General features: G+C 29.3%; 1 protein-coding gene across 1 annotated transcript; it reads right to left on the bottom strand.

Moving 5' to 3' along the window:
- Nucleotides 1-37: 37 nt before the first annotated feature.
- stg1 (stargazin-like protein) lies at nucleotides 38-19,205 on the bottom strand. Its single transcript, XM_035079961.1, has 10 exons — nucleotides 18,889-19,205; nucleotides 10,338-10,737; nucleotides 8,786-9,147; nucleotides 4,175-4,267; nucleotides 3,487-3,630; nucleotides 2,796-2,884; nucleotides 2,373-2,528; nucleotides 942-1,154; nucleotides 483-649; nucleotides 38-332 (listed from the first exon to the last, which is right to left on the bottom strand). Exons 3-9 carry the CDS (start codon nucleotides 9,108-9,110, stop codon nucleotides 494-496), a joined length of 1,176 nt encoding a protein of 391 aa, XP_034935852.1. The 5' UTR covers nucleotides 9,111-9,147; nucleotides 10,338-10,737; nucleotides 18,889-19,205; the 3' UTR covers nucleotides 38-332; nucleotides 483-493.
- Between the last annotated feature and the right edge of the window lie 1,905 nt (nucleotides 19,206-21,110).

Raw genomic sequence — 21,110 nt, 5'->3', positions numbered from 1 at the left:
AACATAAACAAGATAATAATCACAATTAGTGGCAGTAATTAATAGGTATCTTGATCATACTTTTGATCAATGTCTTTAGGATTGGTTATGATATTTATTATTTATATTAAATTTTTTTTTTCATTGGCAGTAATTATCGAAACTAACAAGTTCCAAAAGAAACTTAAGAGGAGACAATTAAGTGAGTCTCATCTTCTTTGTGACACGGCAGTACTTCAACTTTGACTTTCCTTATTTTTTTCTTCCTCTTTTTCTTTTCTACTTTGCCTTCATCATCTCCAGAATCCTCGTCACTTGAATCGCTTGCAGGATTTTCCACCAGCTTCGCGTATCTATCACAAAAGAATTGAAACAAGTGAGAAAATAATAAAATGAAAAAAAGTAAAAATCTTTTATTATAAAAAACACATTGGAGAGTGTAAATAGATATATAGAAGTATAGTGAGTTTAATAATTGAATGAAAGCAATGGAAATAATGTACCTGACGCTATATCAGACTGGAGTAGTACGTCTAAAGGGTTCAAGTGGCCATTCACTACCTCGAACTGGTGGTGCTGGTGGAAATGGTGTTTCCATATCGAAGGTGACAAACTCATGTTGAATATTTGAACCACACTCATCATTTAGTACATCGGCAGTTGTGCTAATCTGTTGATAATAGAAATATTCATTGAATAGTATTTTTCTTCATGCATTTTAATTATTCTCAATTTTTTAAAAATTCTAACAAGACTATTTCACTTCGAAATTGTTTCTATTTAAAATATGAAATGATTATTAATATTTCCAAGGTTGAATTAATCTTAAGAAATAAGACTTGAGATTTAGCAAAGATAAAAGACCGATTAGGATGAATATTCATGATGGAGATATGAAAAAAAAATTTAATAAAAGTTAAGAGAGCAATTCTATTCTAAGATAATTATCATGGTTTCCTTACCGTCTGTGTGGTGAGGTCACGCGGAAATTGTCTTGGGAACTCGTGGTAATCGAGACTTGGTGGTGGTGGAAAAAATTCGTCGAAATCCACTTGATCTACTGAATCTCTGCTGAAAAAGTATCGCTTCTGATGTCTCTCACAGAGGAAAGTACCTGGAGGATGACTTTGATGAAAGTTTGACTGGTGGACGTGATTACCCAGGTGATATACATCCTTTGAAACAAAAGATAAAAACTACTTAATGAAAAAGAAAGAAACTTATTTCTAGAAAATGACTAAAAAATAACTTCACAAACTTTTTATATATTTTTAAACGTAAAGTTTCAAGTAGCATTTTAAACACTAATAGATGTGTTATTTAACACATTTTGAGAAATTAAAGTCCATGAAAAGGCAATGAATAATTTATTTCATTTACCCATTAGTGAATGTCACGTTAAACTAAAATATTATGAGCTATATCTGTTCAGATGTTGCTGGTAGAATTGAAAAATAAAAATTTTATACTTGTTTTCTATGCAACATTCTATTTTACTAGGTACTTCGGATGAAACTGATCTTTTTTTATTTTTTCAAAGTAATGTTCAATGTATCACTTTAAATGTTTTTTGCAAATATAGAATTGGTACAAGGAGACATTTTTGCACTAAACAGGATAAATACACTTTTGGAATAATAGAAGTATAAATATTGTTTTCCAACCATGAATTTTGAATTGTCGTAAGTAATTAGTTTACTAAGACACCTCTTAAGTATCAAGATTACTTACAAGAACTCCAAATTTACTGTTGGATAGAAATATTTTTACTTCCAAACTCCAAAACGTGCACTTATATTTAGTGAAAAAATTATCTCTTAATAGAAATTATCCAAGCTTGTAAAACTCTGAAAAGATGTAATTTTGCTTATTTTTTTTTTCGAATTAATATCTATTCATTGAATTATTTCAAAGATGCCATGTTAATTATTGATTTCCTGAAATGGAAGATTTTTATCAATAAAAAATTTTTACTTCTAAGTAATAAATTCTCTAAAGGAATTTTCAATTAAAATTCCAATTTATAACCCACCTTTCAATTCATCTCAATGCATTCAGTAATAAATATTCCACATATGTGAACTTATTTATTAAAAAGAAGTCATTAATGAATCTCTACTTGATTCCTCATGGCATTTATTAGAAAATTTTTTCATCCATTGATAAAAAGCTTTATTTGAAGCTAAAACGTTTGATAATTCTTTTATTTGTTTCAAGTAAAAAAAAAAAATTTCGATTAAAAACAGAAGTTGAAAAGAAATAAATTTTCTCATCATTGTTTTCCTGTTCAAAGTCTTCAACTTTTCCGTAAGTTATAAGAATTTTTTTTGAAGAAACTTCATTTAAAGAAATGATTCAAGATAAATAAATAAAAAAAATAATAAAAACTTTACCTCACAGTTCTTTCGTCTGATGTCACGTCTTCCGATGTCTCTCTGATGCCAAGATATGTAGAGAAATATCGCGGAAGTACCGGCTACCTCAGTTGTGATAAATCCGCTGACATATAATAGAAAGGAGAAGCCATATCTGTAGGTAAATGGTGGACCCTGGGAATTGAAGATAAAACTTTCATTCAGGACAATCGAATGAAAAAAGAGCAAACTAAAGTCGTTGCACCAAGCAATGACAGTTGTCTCTTTAGTTATCAAACTCAATTCCAACTGTATTATATATATATATTTTTTTTTGCTCTCTCACACAAATATTTCCCATACTCCACTTTTTTTTGAATTAAAACCAAGCACGATCATTTCTCATATTTCTTTTTATTACTCGCAAGCTTATCGATCTCACCTAAGATGTAATTAACTGACCTGAAAGGAAGACCTGGATCTCAGTTTGCTTCCTACTTCTGACTTGAATACCGATATATACATAATCATTCCTACTAGCATCAGCAGACCTGTATCATCAAAATTAACTTCAATTAGAAACTTGAAATTATGTTCTCTGTATTAACATTATCATGAAACATTTTGTTCAACTTTATTTAACAATACATGTTTCATCAATTTTATTTTTCTTTTTCTTCTGCAACTTTAAGTTGTCCAAAAACATGAAAAAGAAATATGTAGTTTGACTTCATCATTTTTTTTACTTCAAAGTTTTTATATAATTTTTATTGGTTTTTTTTTGTAATTTTTTAGGTTGCTTAAAAGCTTGGCACTAATTGGTAGCATAGAGAAAAAAAAACTTTAGAAAAAAACTGAATACCAGTCTATATCTAACCCTATAAAGTTTGGAAACAGTCAATATTTGCATTATCACATATATTGTAATGAAAATACATATAGAAATGCTGGAGGACATAAAATGATTTCCCTCTAAATTTCTAGGTATTTATTTAAGGGTTTGTGGACATTGAAATATGAAAGCCAATTGTATGTGCTCTGAAGCTATGATGGAAATTGATATTGAGTTATATATTACACGTAAACTCAGTCGATTTTTTTTTTATTTTATCATGTATATGGCTTTTGGAAAGCTTGAAACATGCGAGCTTACCGCAGACAGTGAAGACCACGCCGGCGACGAAAACGCACAGCTGGTGTCGAGGACGAGATACGTGGGCAGCAAAGTAACAAACTTCTGCAACTACTAGTAGCAACGTTGCGACGAAGAAGAACATGGCTGACTTTGTGACAGCATCTAAAATATTATCAAATAAGGTAAAGTATAAGAGAGTCATTTGAAAAGCTAATATAAAATTTCATCCAAGTATTATTAAGTTTTTTGCTCTTTTGAATTTATTGCTATGTCTAGGAAAATTTTCTTTACGTAATTTCACAGGTATCATTTTATTACATTCAAAAGCTTATTTTTTCATAATCTACTTAAGATAACTTAATATTTTAAATATTTTTTTCAATTAATTAAAAATCAAATGCTGAGCAATTATCAACTTTACTTCTCCTGAAATTTTCTGTAATTCAATAGCAATTTAGCACGTTAATTGGTAGTAATAAAATGCGTCTTAAGTTAAAATAAAATTTCTTGGTTGAATTTTATATTTATTATGATCAATGAAGAAAAATTAGTAACATCAAGTGAAAAAAAAAATTCAAGTCAGACAAACTTTAGTTTCATAAGCATATAATGCGATTGTTAAATTGAATAAGTGTTATCCAACCATTATTGAACTTACTATTGAAGTGAATTTTTATTATTCATTCGTTACAAAATGAAAACCTACATGGTATAGCCATTGTAGAGTCACTAGGATCGGGACTGTATTCCTCGTTAGGAAAATAGTCGATACTTGAGCACTCGTACTGCATATGAGATCCTGAAAATTTAAAATAAACTGTAGAAAAGTCGAGTAAATTTGTATCATAGAATAATATTTGAAATAGAAAGTACAAAAAAGTAAAAGAAATAAAAAATAGTATTGCACAAAAATAAATTGAAAGAAAATAACAGTAAATTACGAAAGAACGTTAATTATTATTAAATAAACTTTTCATTTCATGTTGGGAATTTTTTTTAATATAAAATTTACTGAGAGATGTACTTCAGTTATGGAGAATGGAACGAGCTATTCTTCAGTGAGATTTATGCCCTCGAGCCAGGTGGATTTTGGACTGACATCATGAGAATTGTGGACTACGTCGTGGTTCATATACAAAAGCGATATTATATATTGAGTGAAGAGTTTATTTATTCAAGTCAATGAGAGCTTTTCAACTACCTTTGATATCTATTGAACATGTAGGATTAATGAGTTAACTGATGAACTGTTCAGATGTAGTATCCAGTGTCATATAGCAATGCATACCTTTACATATTCACCTTACCTTTTATATATTTTCCTTTGTCCCAAAGGATTTTTGATGGGTTTAAATAGGATGAAGTCGCGTTCAACAAAAATAGATATTACAAAATTTTTTCCCAGTACATCTCATAGATAGGACGCACAACTCCAGCACTAGGGAATTAAAGTTTCAGTAGACGGAAGCGCAAAGTTTACACCAACGTCATGGCAATAAACTAGACTGACTTCATAAAATTATGAAATAACGAAAAAAAAAAGGAATACGAGGAAAATATTTTTCTCTGCATATGCGTATACTGGATATGTGGAAGATAGAAAAATGTTATTAGACCACTCGGGGTATATACATCTGTATTATGCTCCACAAAATGCTCTGAGAACAATCCTTCCAACCCTCTCGTTACAACCTAGCACGTCTGGGAATTATGCTTGTTTCAATGCAGATGAGATGCAACGTGCTCTATGTGCGTGATCTGAATAGGAACAACTTTTAGGAGAAATATTATCATCATTCGTCGATCATATGGAAAATAGTAAGCTGTTGATACACAAAAATTTATCAATTGTTTCTTTTTATTTGCTAAACAAAGAAATCATAACTTTAATCAACTTAATTTTTTTTTATTGATGTCTAAATAAAATTATTCTCTGAATAACTTAATATGATGATACTTTTATTGAAATAGTTTCAACTTTTTTTGCTTTACAGCAAGAGTTTTTTCAAGTTAGATTAAAAGCTAGAGTTTTCAATATGAATTTCTTTGAACAAAAATGGAATATTAATGAATAAGTACTGAAAAATATTTATAAAGAATTTTTATCATTTGTCAGTACTAACAATTGATTTCAATTTCCATTTTGTGATTTATATTTCATTCGCCCTTGGATTAACTACTCATGTGGAAAGGTTGGTACCTACATGACAGCTAACGTGATTAAAATTATTTGTTCAAGTGTTATATAAGTGTTCAAAATGAGTTAGAACTTGTTGTTACAAGAATAAAAACTATGTTAATTTTTAACATTTGTTCTTGGTCAATTTATCTTCTTTCTAAAATAACACACAATATTTTCATCAAAAATAACTCATAAAATCACTCTTGGTAAAAGAAACAATGCACGTAATTGTTGGTTTATTATAAATATTAAAAAAAACCAGTGTACATTTTGAGAGATAACCTTTGATATTGATTTTGAAAAACAAAATCACAAACGCAACTTCAAACAGAAGTGAAATGTGATAAAATGTTTGAATGAAAATAAGTCATCACTGAAAAAATGTCAAAAATTTGCATACATTCATCAGAATATTTTGATTAAATTCTCAATTCCAAAACATTTTTAAAAAGCTTGAGATTAGTGGTTCTTTCAAGTTAATCAAATACACAGTAAAATGATTAATAAAATTTTTTTTCCAACTAAAGTGATTATTTTTTCACTATATCTCTGCATAAGAGTACATAAAAGGAAAAAAAAAAAAAAGATTTTTATCTCTATCTGTTAAACGAATTCATTTTAGTGAGTGAGATTCAATACAATTTTCGTTGCTACTTCCAAATATATTTTAAAACCAGTTTTCTGCATCCGACTGATATTGAATTATATTTACGATGATGGGAAAAAATAAAATTAAAAGCATTCACGACTTTAAAGCTATTGGATACTCTTTTTTGCTATTATTTATTTTTTTTCTTCTCAAGCTAGTTTGAAAATTATTAATCCATCAAAAAAAAAGGCATTGAAAATTATCACAAAAATCAGATAAAAAGTAGATTAATTTATTTTAGCAACATCTCTTTCACCTAAGTGATTCATTTCAAGTTTTCCATTTCTCTTGAAAAATAATATGTAAATCATCATGACAATTAATTAACTGTTAATTAAAACATCCTAGATGTTGGTAAATATTTTTCCAACATTCCTGATGAATGTATGAAATGATTTACCCTAGGAAAATAAATAAGCTGAAGTTTGTTTATTGAAATTTTTTATTTATAAATATAGAAGAGCACAAGGTAAAAAATGGCTCATTTGTGTGTACATCTAAAGCATACTATAGGCAAAGCGTAGAGAAATGAGGTTGGTAAGAGTAGGATACTCATTTCCGGGCCGGAAGCCAGGGGTATTACCTTCCTCCAATAATCGAGAATTGAACACCACTCGCGTCACGTACCTATTTATATGCATACGTAAAGACATTTGACCTCGACGTTTCTCGATGCATTGCAGTAGTGTATATACAGATATAATAGAGTGCAAGAATAACTCAAAGAAGAATGGAGGATTCACGTCTAGACTTAGGGATCTTATAGATCCTATATAAGTCAAGATTTATAATAAGATGACTTGGAATTTACTTGAGAAAACATGTTTGGGAAATTTTTATTTCTTTGAGAAGAGGGTGAGAAAAAAAGGAGAAGGAAATTCAATCGACTGCATGAGGTTACGATAGAGCAAATGTACTCTAGAGTAAAGTGTAAATAAATATTTTAGTATGCTTTGCCTTCAGGTTTTTCGATTAAAGCGTTGAAGTGGAATCCGATTATCTGTGACTACTAGAATTTTTTAATTCGAGATTTCTCGATCTCCCTAGTGGTCTGAGATGCTCTTTTCTCTCTTCCTCACTGGAGCTACGTTTCCTTTTGCCGAGTACGAGCAAAACGGAAAGAGAAGAAGGGTGGTTTCCGGTACGCCGAGTAACGAGTCATTTCCTCATTTCCCCTCACATCGCACTCTCTCCTCACTTCTCTCTTTCTCATTCCCTCACTTTTGCTCTCGCTTTATTTGACCTCTTTCTCTGTTACTCCTCCCTCACAACTTTTCCCTACAGACATGAGGGCTGTCGGAACCCGCGAACACTCCACTAATATTACGCCAACTAAATGCTTTCACTATCGATTCAGTGGTTACAAATTTATCGGCAATTTGAAAATCACATTTTTTTGCTTTTCAGCAATAATTTTTAATTGACAAAAAATATTTGTACTATTTTTTAAATTGCCTTTTCAGTTATTTTCATCATTCTTTTAACTTTTCAAACAATACTTTTATTCAGTTAAAAAAATAAAAAATAACAGGTTCAAATATTTTTTTCTTTGCTTGAAAAATTTATTAATCAAATTCATTCATTATTTTGAAATTAAACACTTATAGTTTTTTTGTAAGTTTTTATAAAATTAACGTTATCAAAATAGTAGAGTGTTGCTTTTAAAGAAAGAATTTTAACTAAAATTCGTTAATTAAATAATCAAAAATTATTTGCTTTAAAAATATGAAAAATGTGAAAAGTAAATTCAATTGAATTTCTATGAAAGATATAATCATAATAAAATAACAGAACAATCTTTTATTAAAACTATTATTTGATTTTTAAATCCATTACGACACTCGTAATTCCATTGTAATTCTACTAGAATTGTTTTCTTATCAGACTGACTCATTGATCTTAACATGTTGCTTTTTGTATCGAACCAATTTCCTATTCCCAAACTTAAACTTTAATTCCTGTGTTTATCCCAAGTTTACCCAATCTCATCAATATTCATTAATCAAATACGTCTTACCCAATCCAAATATTACGTTAAAAGAATTCGATATTATCAGCTGAATCCTTTTATTTACTTTAGATATTCTGTTATCATCAAGAATTTCAAATTATTTGTCATACTAAAACCTTGATCCACTCAGAGTATGCTAATTTTAACATAACTATTCAAACATTGTCAAGAAGTATATCCGTATTACAAACAGAGTCTTCAAATGAAAAAACATTCCCTTCATAATAAGTCTCTTTGCAATGAAAAAAATAAAACAAAACGAATGCTTTAAGAGAAATTTAATTAAAATAAGTAGAGCTTTCTATAGCAAGTCTTTTAGCTGCTAAAATCATTTGCAAAAAGTAACCTAATTTTCTTCTATATGTTTAAAAAATTCTAGACTGAAAAAAAAAGATCAAGATGTTGAAAATTACAAAGAAGCTGACGCTTATTTCAAGATAAAAGCGCCACAGGGAGTAGCAAGAAAGTAACTCACTTGTGGCGACGCACACCCTCCAAAGTCCACTGTAAGTCACCTTACTGTCCGGCTCTGCAGAGGCGTTCACAGAGAAGCCTTTTGGTAGCCTTTCTTCGGTGAAAAGCCACTCGCCTGTTCCAATGGCCACGGAAACGATGACGAGAGATAAGAATGCTGAAATCCCTGATGCAATTCCAAGACCTTTGCCTCCACTTTGGTTGTTACCACTGTAAATATAACTGCTACTTCCACTTGTACGATTGTACCCACTTGTAATGCCTGATTGGTTGATTATATCGTCTTCTTGCTCGTAGCAGCAACCACAGCAGTTGTAGCAAGACATCACGAACAAATGTCTCCTTTTCTTCTTCGTAGCATTCCTGTTTAATTTTTAATCATTTTTATTATCATCCTTATCATTTATTCAATTTCTTATCATCTTATTATCAACGTCTAGGGTTCTTGGTCAATATCAGGTCTCCTTAGATTAAACTATACATTTTTTAGCAAGCATTTATTTAAAAGGATGAGGGTAAACCTATTTGAAATCAACTCCCTCATGATTCTCTTAAATTACCTACTTCATTTTTAAGCAATTTTTTTTTGCTAAGAATTAAAGTTCCTGATCAATAACCTGATAGTTATACATCTAGCTATTCATTGTAATTCCAATATTTGTTTAAAAAATCCCAAGGGTAGATCTTATTACCATCAAGTTTTCCATAATTCTATTGAATCAGATGTTCAAGTTTCCATTATTTTTATTATAATTTTGATCAGTATTAAATTTCTTAATATTACAAAGAAGATTTTTCATTAATATCAAGCTCATCAGAGATTGAATTATTCATTTTAAAGAATACATTTACTTAAAAAAATCTGCAAATGAGACAATGTCAATACAGAAGTCTTTGTTGATTGTTCTAGTTACCTATCTAGTTTCCAGTCATCATTTATTTAAATATTTTTGTATGTTTGTTGGAGTTACTAAAATGAAATTTCGCACTCTAGTTCATTCGAAAGGCTTTAAATGCAACATAAATGGAATATTTATTCTTCTATAGCTCTGTCAAAATATTGTTTTAAATCTTTATTATTTATAAAATTTATAGTTATTTTTTTCTAAAACTAAAGCTTCAAGCTGCAGTTTAACTTAAAGTAAATTATTCATTTCAACTAATGTGTTGGTTCAGAAGCTCTGAATGTAGAACAAATTCAGTATCAAGACCCTCATTTAAATGATCAGATTTTTATTGTTCAACTATTTATCCATCCTCCATTATTTCATTATAAAGGACTTGAGTTTCTCATTCAAATCTAGATAAACGTTGGTCAAGTTATGAATTTTTATTAGCATAAATTCACCAAAAGTAGAATAATTTAACCTCAAGTCTTAGAAGTTGTTTCTTCTATTTATTTTTAATTATTTATTTAATTATTTGTCTGTAAATAAATTGTTCCAGCTAGAATATTTATTTTTAATTATCAAAATGCTGAACCAGGTAAATAGATAAGTTTACTTATGCTTATTAATAGTTAGAATAATTTGAAGTAAATGTGAAATACGTACTTGGATGCAAGTCACGGTCTCTGTAAGTTATTATCTCGAAGTACGAGATGTCTTTAGTGATGTTGGCTTCTTGGCAGGTGATACAGGTGTAGAAAGACTTTATAATCCGTCTAGTTGCTAGAAGATGTAGGACGTTTCTCAGCTCGTTTAAGACAATTTTCGTCCTCCTTCTTCTCCACCACTTCTATTCCTTCCTCTTTTCATTTTGTTATATATCTGTATGTATATAGAATCAGTCTGTTGGTATGTATATATATATGTACAAGTACGTGCTTCCTCTTCACTTCTTCTCTACTCGTACGTTAGCGATAATCGTTTCAGGTTTACGACCAGACGATTGGGGAGGAAGGTAGAGAATATCAGACTAGAACTTTAATCTTGCTCAATGGATTTTACTGCTCTGAAAAAAAGTATCAAAGAAATTCCTTTAGATACGAACATCTATATTTTTTGCCTCATAAAATATGAAAGTATATAAAATAAATAAATCTGGCGGAAAAATCTATCAACTTTGGTTAACATTTTTAATCATTTTTCTTTCATGTCTGTGTTTATTAATTTCATGTTAAAAGATTGATGATGTTAAGTATATTCTTTGAATGGTGAAAAAAGAGGTAGAAGAAGTATAAAATAATGAAGATTCATGAATAAAAAGAATGCTATGAAAATTCTCAAGTGTCGTTAACGAGCAGAGTAGATGTGCCATTCATGGCCACTTGAAGATAAGTATACCGATAGATGAACGCCACCCAAGAGATGGCTAAATTATAAAAATTAGAGTAAACTTGTATCTGAAAGGATAGAAATTATTTATTTAAAGGAAAGTGTTTCCAATTAGTAGGAAGGAAGTTTTCTTCATAAAATTACATTTTTAATGAGTTACAAAATTTTCTTCTGCTCATAATAATAATTTTCTTCAAGTAGCACACTAATTTTCATCATTCAAACCCTTAAATAGCCACCAACAATACATCTACCTGTCTGATAGTAGAAGTTCTAAGTTAGCTAGCAACTTTATAGTGAAGCAATAAAACTACATATTGAGATTGAGAACTACATTGATATTTCTCTTTCAAATATTTCTATGGTTTGATCAATATTGATACAACTATTATGATAAAATGACATTTTAATTTATTTTTTTTTTTTCATTTACTTCTTTTCTAGCTTGAAACCATAACAATGTTATTCTTGATATTCTATTCAACCAATTCATCATCAAAACTTCCTATAATTTCTATTGTTCTTTTGCTTATTATAATGAATATTCAAAACAGCGAGCATCAAAACCAAGCATTGTCAAAAACATTGCAATTAGCTTTTGGTAGAACATTCAACTCTTTCAATGAGTATTCAAAAGTTAGCTATAAGCTCATTGGTACTCTTTGAGTCAGCTTCTAAAGTCCAACTGGCTTTTTACGTGCATTTCTCATTTCTTCGTGAGTCTTTTGAAGCCGTTCTATTCCGCAGGATTATCTAGAGACTTGAGCTTTGACCCGAAGGTATCGATTCTAGCAGTGATGGTGGTACCGGGTGCTTACAACTCTCGCCGGTTGGTCCGGAGGATTTACACTCTTCCAATCAGCAAAACCTGAAGCTCAAGTGTGAATGACTGCTTTGCCATCTATTAAAAGAATCCCTGGTGTATACGTAAGGTTTCTAAAGAGTTAAGAAGCACAAGAAATATTCCATCCTCGACATATTTCCTCTCTTATATCTCAGCACAACAAGCAAAGGAAACAGTGTCGTTTCACATGTCTTATCAATCACCGTCTGATGTTGGAGATGTTATGGTAGTTCCTGTACTAGAAGCTCGTGACTTTCCGACACTGCGTCAGTATTGTTGTATAGGTAAACACTTCATGCATACTATTCGTAGACTACATGGGTATTTCCCATGCCATAGAGTGTTACTGGGCGGTTTATTACATGCGCAGGGTCATGCTACAGTTGACGCTATTGTATATCCTGTATTCTGTGTCTACTATACAGAATCTAACCCTCTGTACACTATATACAATTATTATTATAGTCGATTTTCTCAAATGCTTGGTCCATTGCCGCCTTTTGGTTAACACACCACAAGCTTTAACTTCGACTCTTTGGTCCACATAAATTATTTTACCTTACATTATAATTAGGTCGATTGAACTTGGCTATCCATGACGTAAATGAGACTTTTATGGAACTCTGAAGTTTCTAAGAATAAATAGAATATTGTGCTGGATATTTTTTGGCAAGTTTGAATTTAATATTGTTTGGAAAACAGGTTGAAAGTGACAGATTGAATTATGCTAACACTACGTTTAAGTTCCTGTCATTTGTAGTAGATTAATGAGCATAAATTTGATAGCAGTTAGAAGTGAAATTTTGTTCCACTGCCTGAGTATCACAAATTATTGGCGCGTGATATCTTTTGAAAAAGGATTTTATTGATATCGTGTGCATAAATTATTGTCAATAAATTTAAAGCTGATTTTTTAAAATATATTTCCACTAAAAGCAAAACTTTTATAAATAATATCCTTCTTAATTCTTCATAAAGAAGTTCTTTTAGTAATTCTAATTAATTTATTACTTCATTTAATTGCTAAAAATGAAAATAAAATGGAGAAATATTTTTGAGGATTAGAATGATACTGAATAAAAGTAATCAAAAATGTATAAGATAGTTTAAGTATCTTTCTTCTACCATGCTATTATTCACTTGAAACAGAAAATTTTTTTTAATTTACTCAAGTGAGTAATTTTATTCTATATAGAAATGGAAATGAGCATGAAATGAAATATAAATACTAATTATGATGATTTTATTCTATTTAATAATAAAAAGTAAGGACATTTTATATTTAGCTAACAAAAGTGAAAAATCTCTGAATAAATTTTTGCATTTAATAAAACTAGATAATTTCTTAATTTATGTCTTCTACTAAGTAATATTAAGCTTAATATCAATATTTACTATTTCCTTGTCAAGAATATGAAATTCATATCTTCAACAGATGTTGACAGTAATTAATTATGAAGCTATCAGTATCAACTTGGCTACAAGTAATATTTCATCAAAGTACGTTCAACTAAACCAAATCGATTGTCTATAGTCTTCCATTCATAGGTAACATGATGATAGTATGTTTTTTTAATGATACCAATTTTCTGATTAAATATTCATTCAGCTTTTACGCTACTTAGTATACACCTTTCTTGAAATCATGACTAATTCCAGTTTAACTAGTTCTCTTTGAATCCTTCATAATCAGTAAATACTTAATTTTCCTTCCAAAATTCTTCTTACCAATCAATCTCTACTCTACCTTTCAATTATAAATTATTTTCTCTTACTCCATCACGCCATTCATTAACGTTTAATAAAACTCATAATCGACAGAAAAATTTCCTTCAGTATTTTTTTTTTCCTCCTTAAAACGATTATCAAAGAATAGTTTTCTGCTAATTGCACTTTTCTTTCTCTATTTCCGTTTTCACTAATATTTATTTTAAAAAAACATTCATATTTTTTTGGTTTCTAGATATTAATAAATATTTCAGTTGTATGTACAAGAATATTTAGTGATAACAGGAATGAATAAAATAGCAGATCTAATTAAGAGCAAAATAGATTATTTTTCGCTTTATTTTCCCCAGGAAGTTCTTTCAATTTTCTTCGTGAGTTCTGTACAGAAGTTTAAGCAATAGATTCATGGGTGACGCTCAAGTAGAGTATACTTGTACCTCTGCATAGTGTCACACCATTCGTTCCTAATTGCAATCAATTCCAAGCGCTCGTTAACGTGACAACGAAATTACGGGCTCTATTAAATTAGTGGAAAGGACGGGCTTTTGTTTGAAGGGATTACGCGCTAGCAGGTGTTGCAAGAGACTTCAAGATGAGAAAGAGGATTGGGTGCTGATGCTAGGAATGAAAGGTGTTGCACTGATTACAGGTAACATGGTATACTCAAAAAATTCTCGGTGCTTTGGATAGGACTTATTATGCTTCATAAATTCACAAATAACATTTAAATGGATGTGCTACTATCCAAGGTTGATTTTTTTTTTTTTTTTAATAAGTAAGTGTTCGACGTACATAGTCCATAGCATGGACGTAATTTACAGTGAAATGAAAAGAATTATGAGTAAATGAATTTTTTTCGTCATTTTATTTTGGAGATTTAAAATAATTATTCGCATTAAGTGCGATTAAATTCTTTGAATAGTTGCTAGATTTTTCTTCTACTAATGTATAAAATGTTTCCCATCGTTACATGAATTTTTTGTATAATTTTTTTTTTTGCATGTTGCAAATGTGAATTACCTTTTTTTTTTTTTAGATATTTCAGTTTTTATTTTTGAATAATTTAGTTTTGTATGAAGTTTTTTAAAAATCATGATAAATGTGATTCGTTTATCAACTTATATTTTTTGAAAATAATTTTCAAAAACTTTTTCATTAAAATAAAATTTTTGTGTAAAAGTTCATAAATTTTATTTCAAAAAATTTTCAGTACAAGTGGAAACATCCTTGAAGGCAAATTCATACAAAAGTTTCTACACTGCCATCATTATTTTCTTTATTTTTTTTTGAACAAGATTTTTTGAAAAATCTTTTTTTGCTTAAAATTAATCTACAGAATGATATTTGAGATCAAAGATATTTCAAATTTCCAGGTCCAATTTGTATTTCCTTGATTCATTTTTTTCTCTATATTCGGACTCAAAGAGATGAAATAATCTATAGATTTGTTTTCAATTTAATCTTCAAATAATTCCAATGATCTCAATCAAACTTTCTATCAATACTTTAGCTTTAAAAAAATATTTTTTCCCAATAAAGATAGTTGAATTAATTTTCCTATCTAATTCGACTCATTTCCATGAAGTTGAGTAAAAGTTAAAGTGGATTTATTGAAGATGAAGATGATTTAGTTTCGATGATAAATTAAAGAGGTAAATTTAAAATGAAGAGAGAGAGAGAAGAAAAATGGATAGTATAATTTTTAAAAAGTAATCTTGTCAAAATCTCGAGTGCAAATACGTTTTATACCCTCCGGGAGATTGTTCAGGAACTACTGGAACGTATATTCAATCAAATAACTTCCCCAACGAATCATCTGTCATCATCGAGTTCACAATTACGTTTATACGTTAGAGATGTCATTTTCTCCGTACAACCTTCCAACTGATTTTACTTTATGACGAAGAGTACGATGAAAGAGCATAAAAGACAAGTTGATCAAACACATTTTATCAGAAAAATCAAGATGAAAAATAAGGAAATAAAAAAATAGTAATAAAGAAAAAAGAAAAGAGAATAAAAAGGAAGGTATAAAAATGTTTGTTTGACTTTGTGATCAGAATAAGCTTATTTCAGAAGGACACTAGGTATTCCCTAAAGACTCTTCAAACCCTCGTGAAGGAATAAAATAGAGAACCGAACTTATAGTGTGCACTAGACCAGACTCGTTTTGAAGAACCAACATTAACAGTAGAATAGCCTAGTTTACATCAGACTCTGCACGTTTATCTTTCGGCATTTTCAAGTATTATAGCAGTAAAACATAATCCAGATGAACAATGTACAGGCATTTCTCCTTTGCATTGTTTAGTTTAGTTCAACAGAACATCTCGAGAAATTCTCAAGTAAGCTAAGTGAATTGCTCTACAGTATCGTTTCGCCAAGTCACGGTGCCTCGATTTCAAGAATTAATTAACTCTTGCACTAGTGTATATACATAAGCGAATGAGGAGGGTGCAATATAATGCGTCTTCAAAGTACATTTAGTGGCCTTACAAATCTAATAAATAGCCTTATCGAATTACTCGTAAAATAATTCAACTTTTTAACTACGATGTAAATGCAATAAAAATTTTTTTAATGAGTATTCTTTCAAAGTTATCTCATATTAATTATTGAGTTGTTCCATTTACTATTTTTTAATGGAAAAATCAGTATTTTTTGTTCCATCGAAAATTATAAAACAATAAAATCAGATATTTAAATTTTTCTCATTCTCTATTTTTATTTATTTATTATAAAAATTATGTCAATCAAGATATCTAAAATTTCTCAAACAAAGTATGTTTATATAAATATTTTTTTTTGTGTTTATTAAAAAAATTAAATGCAATAAATGTAATTAAAAAATTTTATTTTTTAATGTATGTTGTTTGTTTAAACGATTCATCAGGTTACCAAGTTCAACGAATACTTTTATTTATTTTTTATCAAATGAACTTTTGAATTAATTCCAAATAGAATGCATTGTTGATTCCACCAGGAATATTTTGGTAGAATAATCAGAAAAATTGTTTAAAATTCAAAATAATTCTCAAAATCCAATAATATCCATTAAAAAAAATCGTACAACCCATCATGTCCAAGCTATTAATAAAAATAAAATTTTTTTATAAATGATCCGCATAGTTAACTTGGAAATTTTTTATTTTCCGACTGATTTATGTGAACTAATTTCTCTAAATTAACAAAGTCGTATCATAAAATCAGTGCAGTAATGTTAATAATTATAATAAAAGTCACTAATGGCTGCAGTAAATGTCAAGCAGAAGAGAATAAGTAAAAAAGCACGAATAAAAAAAGAGAGAAGTTTTCTTATGCACGTGGGTAACGAGGGAATGATGAGGTGAGAGTTGTGTAGTCCTCAAGTTGAAGTGGAGTCCAAACTAACTACCCTCGTTTGACTCTTGTCTTTCTCGTGAGATGTTATTTCCACGCCCCAACGTCTGTTCCTTGGTATGTCTTTGTATGATGGAAGAAAAGTATTAGGGTAGAATGGAAGACATGGAATACACTTAAGCGACGTAGTGTTATGCAAGTCATAATGATTTTTAGTGTTGATACCGACCATGATTTTATGATACGACACGTGCTCAAGTGAAGTTGGTGTCGAGAGGAGAGAATAAATGTGAAAGAGTATTCATGGCAAGTGTGTGTTGTAGATCGTATAGTTCAAAGTCTTCGGCAAGACGATGCTCTAAGGCGTGTGAGATTACGACTTCCTTCCCTCACTCCCATGGTCTATGAATTGCAAAACATCGTCGTCGTCGTTCCGTTTATATTCAAAGATTCGCGTCGACTTCGCGAGCTTCCGGAGGAAAATAAAACGATCGTAAAGGATTGACCGCGTCTCTTTTTCTGCCTAACTTCCAACCTCTTCTTCACTCACTGCGGCTTTTGTATTCTTCTGCAAACTTATAAAAGTGTCTGAAGATCGTGTCACTTTCCGTTTGATCCTCTTGTACATTAAAAAGTTTATTACACGAATACATTTACATATTTCACTCTTTCATATGCACTTTCAGTCGAAGACGGTCATTTATTGCTGCTGTTTGAATTATTTTATGATACCAAATTACAAAATGTTTCAATATCATTATTATTCCAACAAATACCTTCTAATTCTTTTTAATAATAAATATATTTTTTAATATTATTAATATACTTAATATAATTAAGTAATAACTATTACTTTTTTATTTTTTAATCTCAGCTCTTCTTTCATTTTCACTCCATAACTAATAAAGAATTATTATTGATAAAATGACCATAATAGTTGATTAATAATTTATTTAATTATAAAAATACACTATACACATTTTCGCGTTTTCTTTTTTTAATTAAATAAATAATTCATATTAATTAAATTACATTATTTAATTATTTTAACATTGCATTTTTGATTATTTTTTAATGAGTATTTTCATCAAAGTAAACTAAATATCATAATTTTGGTTGTATAAAATAATTATACGAGAATTTAAAAAACACATAGAACATAATATAAAATTAATTATTTTATAAAATAATAATAAAATTTTTTATTAAAGTATTATTTATGAATTCCACTTTTTATTTAATATTTTCACCATTTTGACAAACATAAAAATGTATGAATCTTATTTAGACCTCTAGCAATTTTAATTCCAGTGTCAATGAATATTTGTCAAATTTATGCTGTTATGAATACACATCATCTTCCCTCATGAATTTGATCCGAAAAAAATGTACACTGCCTATTGTCCAAGGTATATAAATTGACCAAATTCGACGTAGTGAAAAAAAAATGAGAGAGTGCATATCGTGTTATAATAAGCTACAACACTGTAATCATGCACTTTATATGATACATACTATAAATATATTGGCTTCATCCCACACTAGATATAGCTATTTTCACGATGAATTGTGGCTACGTGCATGGAGGAGAACATATTACAAACAAGATCAAAGGCTTCATCTGATTATTTAACGCGGAAACGATCAAAGGTATTATAAATCCTTTGTCTATAATTACAATTTTTTTATGCCATAAAAATTTAACTCAAATTATTCGGCATATATGAAATTCCTACAATGTACACAAACAGCCGCGTGTCTTACTAAGGCCACGAGGTTGCTGACGCTTTTCATTGAAATGCTATTGGATAAAAATGATTAAATAAAAGCAGCCACCGCAAATAGAAAGGAAAAAAAAAAATTTTCATACTTTAGTAAACGATGAAAATTGATAAAAAAAAGAATGAATGATTATACCTCATTGGAATTCCAGTATGTTAATTTAATTGAATTCAACATTCCGCTGATGTTTGTTTTAATTTGTTGATATTTGCACATCAAAGTATTGTAAGTAAATAACAACACATTATAAATAAACAGAATAATAAATCTCCAAAGTCCACGTGATCACGAGAGGAAGTGAAAAAAAAGTTGTCCGGTGTCCATTTGCATTGGATGCAAAAGACGAAAATGTTTATTTATGAGTAGTGAAATAGAGTGCAACAAAAAAAGTAACTGAAACGTGGATGAAATAACTCGAGCAATGTGGTGTAAGTTGCTCGAGCGAGGCAGTGAATTCGACTACCGGTCGACGCCCGGTCGTCGTCGCATCGCCCGCACCAACCACCACCACTACTACTTCCAACTAACTATCCGATGATCACCCCTTGCCCTTCGACGAGCTCTTCTTCTGGAGGATGACGCCGGCACCTGCGCAACCCCCAATGCAGGGCGCAACTGACGTTATAAGGTTACAATCGCTTGCTATTCGCCACGCTGCCGCATTTCTCTGTTATGTCTAAGACAGCGTGAGTACCATGACTCGACGCGTGTCGTACTTTTTTCGATCCCACGAGAATTTGCGCATATTTATTTCGACTTCTCTTTTTCTGCTTCCTTATTTTCCCAGACAGTATGCAAATGAAAAAGTTTAATCGCCAAACTTCTTTTTTTTTTTTTCGTTTGATTTACTTGACGTTACTGCGTTATGAACATTCATGAATTATTTACGGATAATTTATTTATTTTATTTTGTGAGAAAATTTTTAGATAAATATGTAGGACAAAATGGAATTACTCTGTCAGATAAATGTTATGATCATTTTTTTTTTTTTTAATCTCTTGGCAAATATGTTTAAATTAAATCAGTAATTAAGGATAATTAATATTTTTTTTTGGGAATAAAAAATAATTAATAAACTTATTAAGTAATAAATGAAATCAAAAATGTATATTCTCACTAAAAAAATTGATATTGATGGGAATATCGCTCCTGAAGTGTACAAAAAAAATTCCATTTTGAAGATTTATTCTCAAAAGATTTCTGTATCGAGATTTTTATTATATTTTCAATGAATTAAAATTTCAAAACCCACTTGTATATCAAAGAAATTTTTATTCTGCGAATAGTCAAGTAGCGTAGATAGATCTCATGATATTTTTTTAATTATTTATTCAATACAACTCTGATGGGATTTATAGGATTGGCATTTAATTGCTTTTACTCATTCTATTTTTTTACAAGCATCAGCTGATTACCAGACCAAATTGGCAAATAAATTGTTATTAAGGTACTTATTCAAATCATTAACATATCAATCAATTTTCTCGTTTGGCCACCAAAACAGCATTCTGTAATGACTTTTATGTGATTAGCATTTCATTTTGTTATTACCTGCTCACTCATTGTACGCAATTCATAATTTTATTTCAAAGTATTTCAATTTTTTTTCAATAAAATGACGATAATAATTGAAAACTTCTATGTATTGTTAATGAATTGGTTATTATTTTCATTACAAAGTAACTTTTATTTTAGAAAATTTTTTATTTAATATTAATTAAATATCTGATAAATACTAACTTACACTGTTTGCATTTTTTTTTATAAAGAACGTTTCTTTCAATGTTTTTAAACAAAATAGACATTTGGTATTGGTTGGTAATTAAAATAATTTTTTTATTTTATTATTTATAAAATTATATCTCTTGATAATTACTTTTTTTTTGGCTTTATTCAATATTACTATTGATATTTAAGAATTTACATACAATTTATTTATTGCTTTCTATAGAAAATTCCCTCGTGAGAGAAGTAACAGAACAAATATTTGTCGAAGGTTTCGGTAGGATCGTTTTCTGATTGTTTTCCTGTAATGTATCGACATTTTTCTCTACTAAGATAAACAAAAGGGCACTATAATTGAACAATCGTTATTTCTCTATTTACCAATAATTTATTTATCATTTTAAATGTTTTAAAAACTTGAAGAACAATTTTTTCCCAATTTAATTTAGCTAAAATACTCGATATAATTAAATTAAAACTAACAAATTGAAGAACTTTTATAACTATCACAAAGTAATTGTCTTCAAATATTTAGCGAAAATTTAAAGTAAAGTATTCAAAGCAGAATGTATTGAGAAAAGTGTAGTTTCTAAATTTATTTATTTCTTAATTAAAAAAAATTATTAATATT

Source organism: Chelonus insularis, unplaced genomic scaffold, assembly GCF_013357705.1.
Source record: "Chelonus insularis isolate UGA/USDA-ARS -01 unplaced genomic scaffold, ASM1335770v1 contig_261_pilon, whole genome shotgun sequence".
Taxonomy (NCBI): domain Eukaryota; kingdom Metazoa; phylum Arthropoda; class Insecta; order Hymenoptera; family Braconidae; genus Chelonus; species Chelonus insularis.
Note: the sequence above shows the minus strand (reverse complement) of the source record. Positions and strands in the feature narration are given on the sequence as shown.

Bases quoted from the DNA above. Each gene is read 5' to 3' on its own strand.
- stg1 (XM_035079961.1), bottom strand. From the start codon at position 9,110: ATGTCTTGCTACAACTGCTGTGGTTGCTGCTACGAGCAAGAAGACGAT. The intron at 2,885-3,486 runs GTAAGCTCGCAT...TTGATGATACAG, and splicing joins CGTGGTCTTCACTGTCTGCG to GTCTGCTGATGCTAGTAGGA. The intron at 650-941 runs GTAAGGAAACCA...TATTATCAACAG, and splicing joins GTGACCTCACCACACAGACG to ATTAGCACAACTGCCGATGT.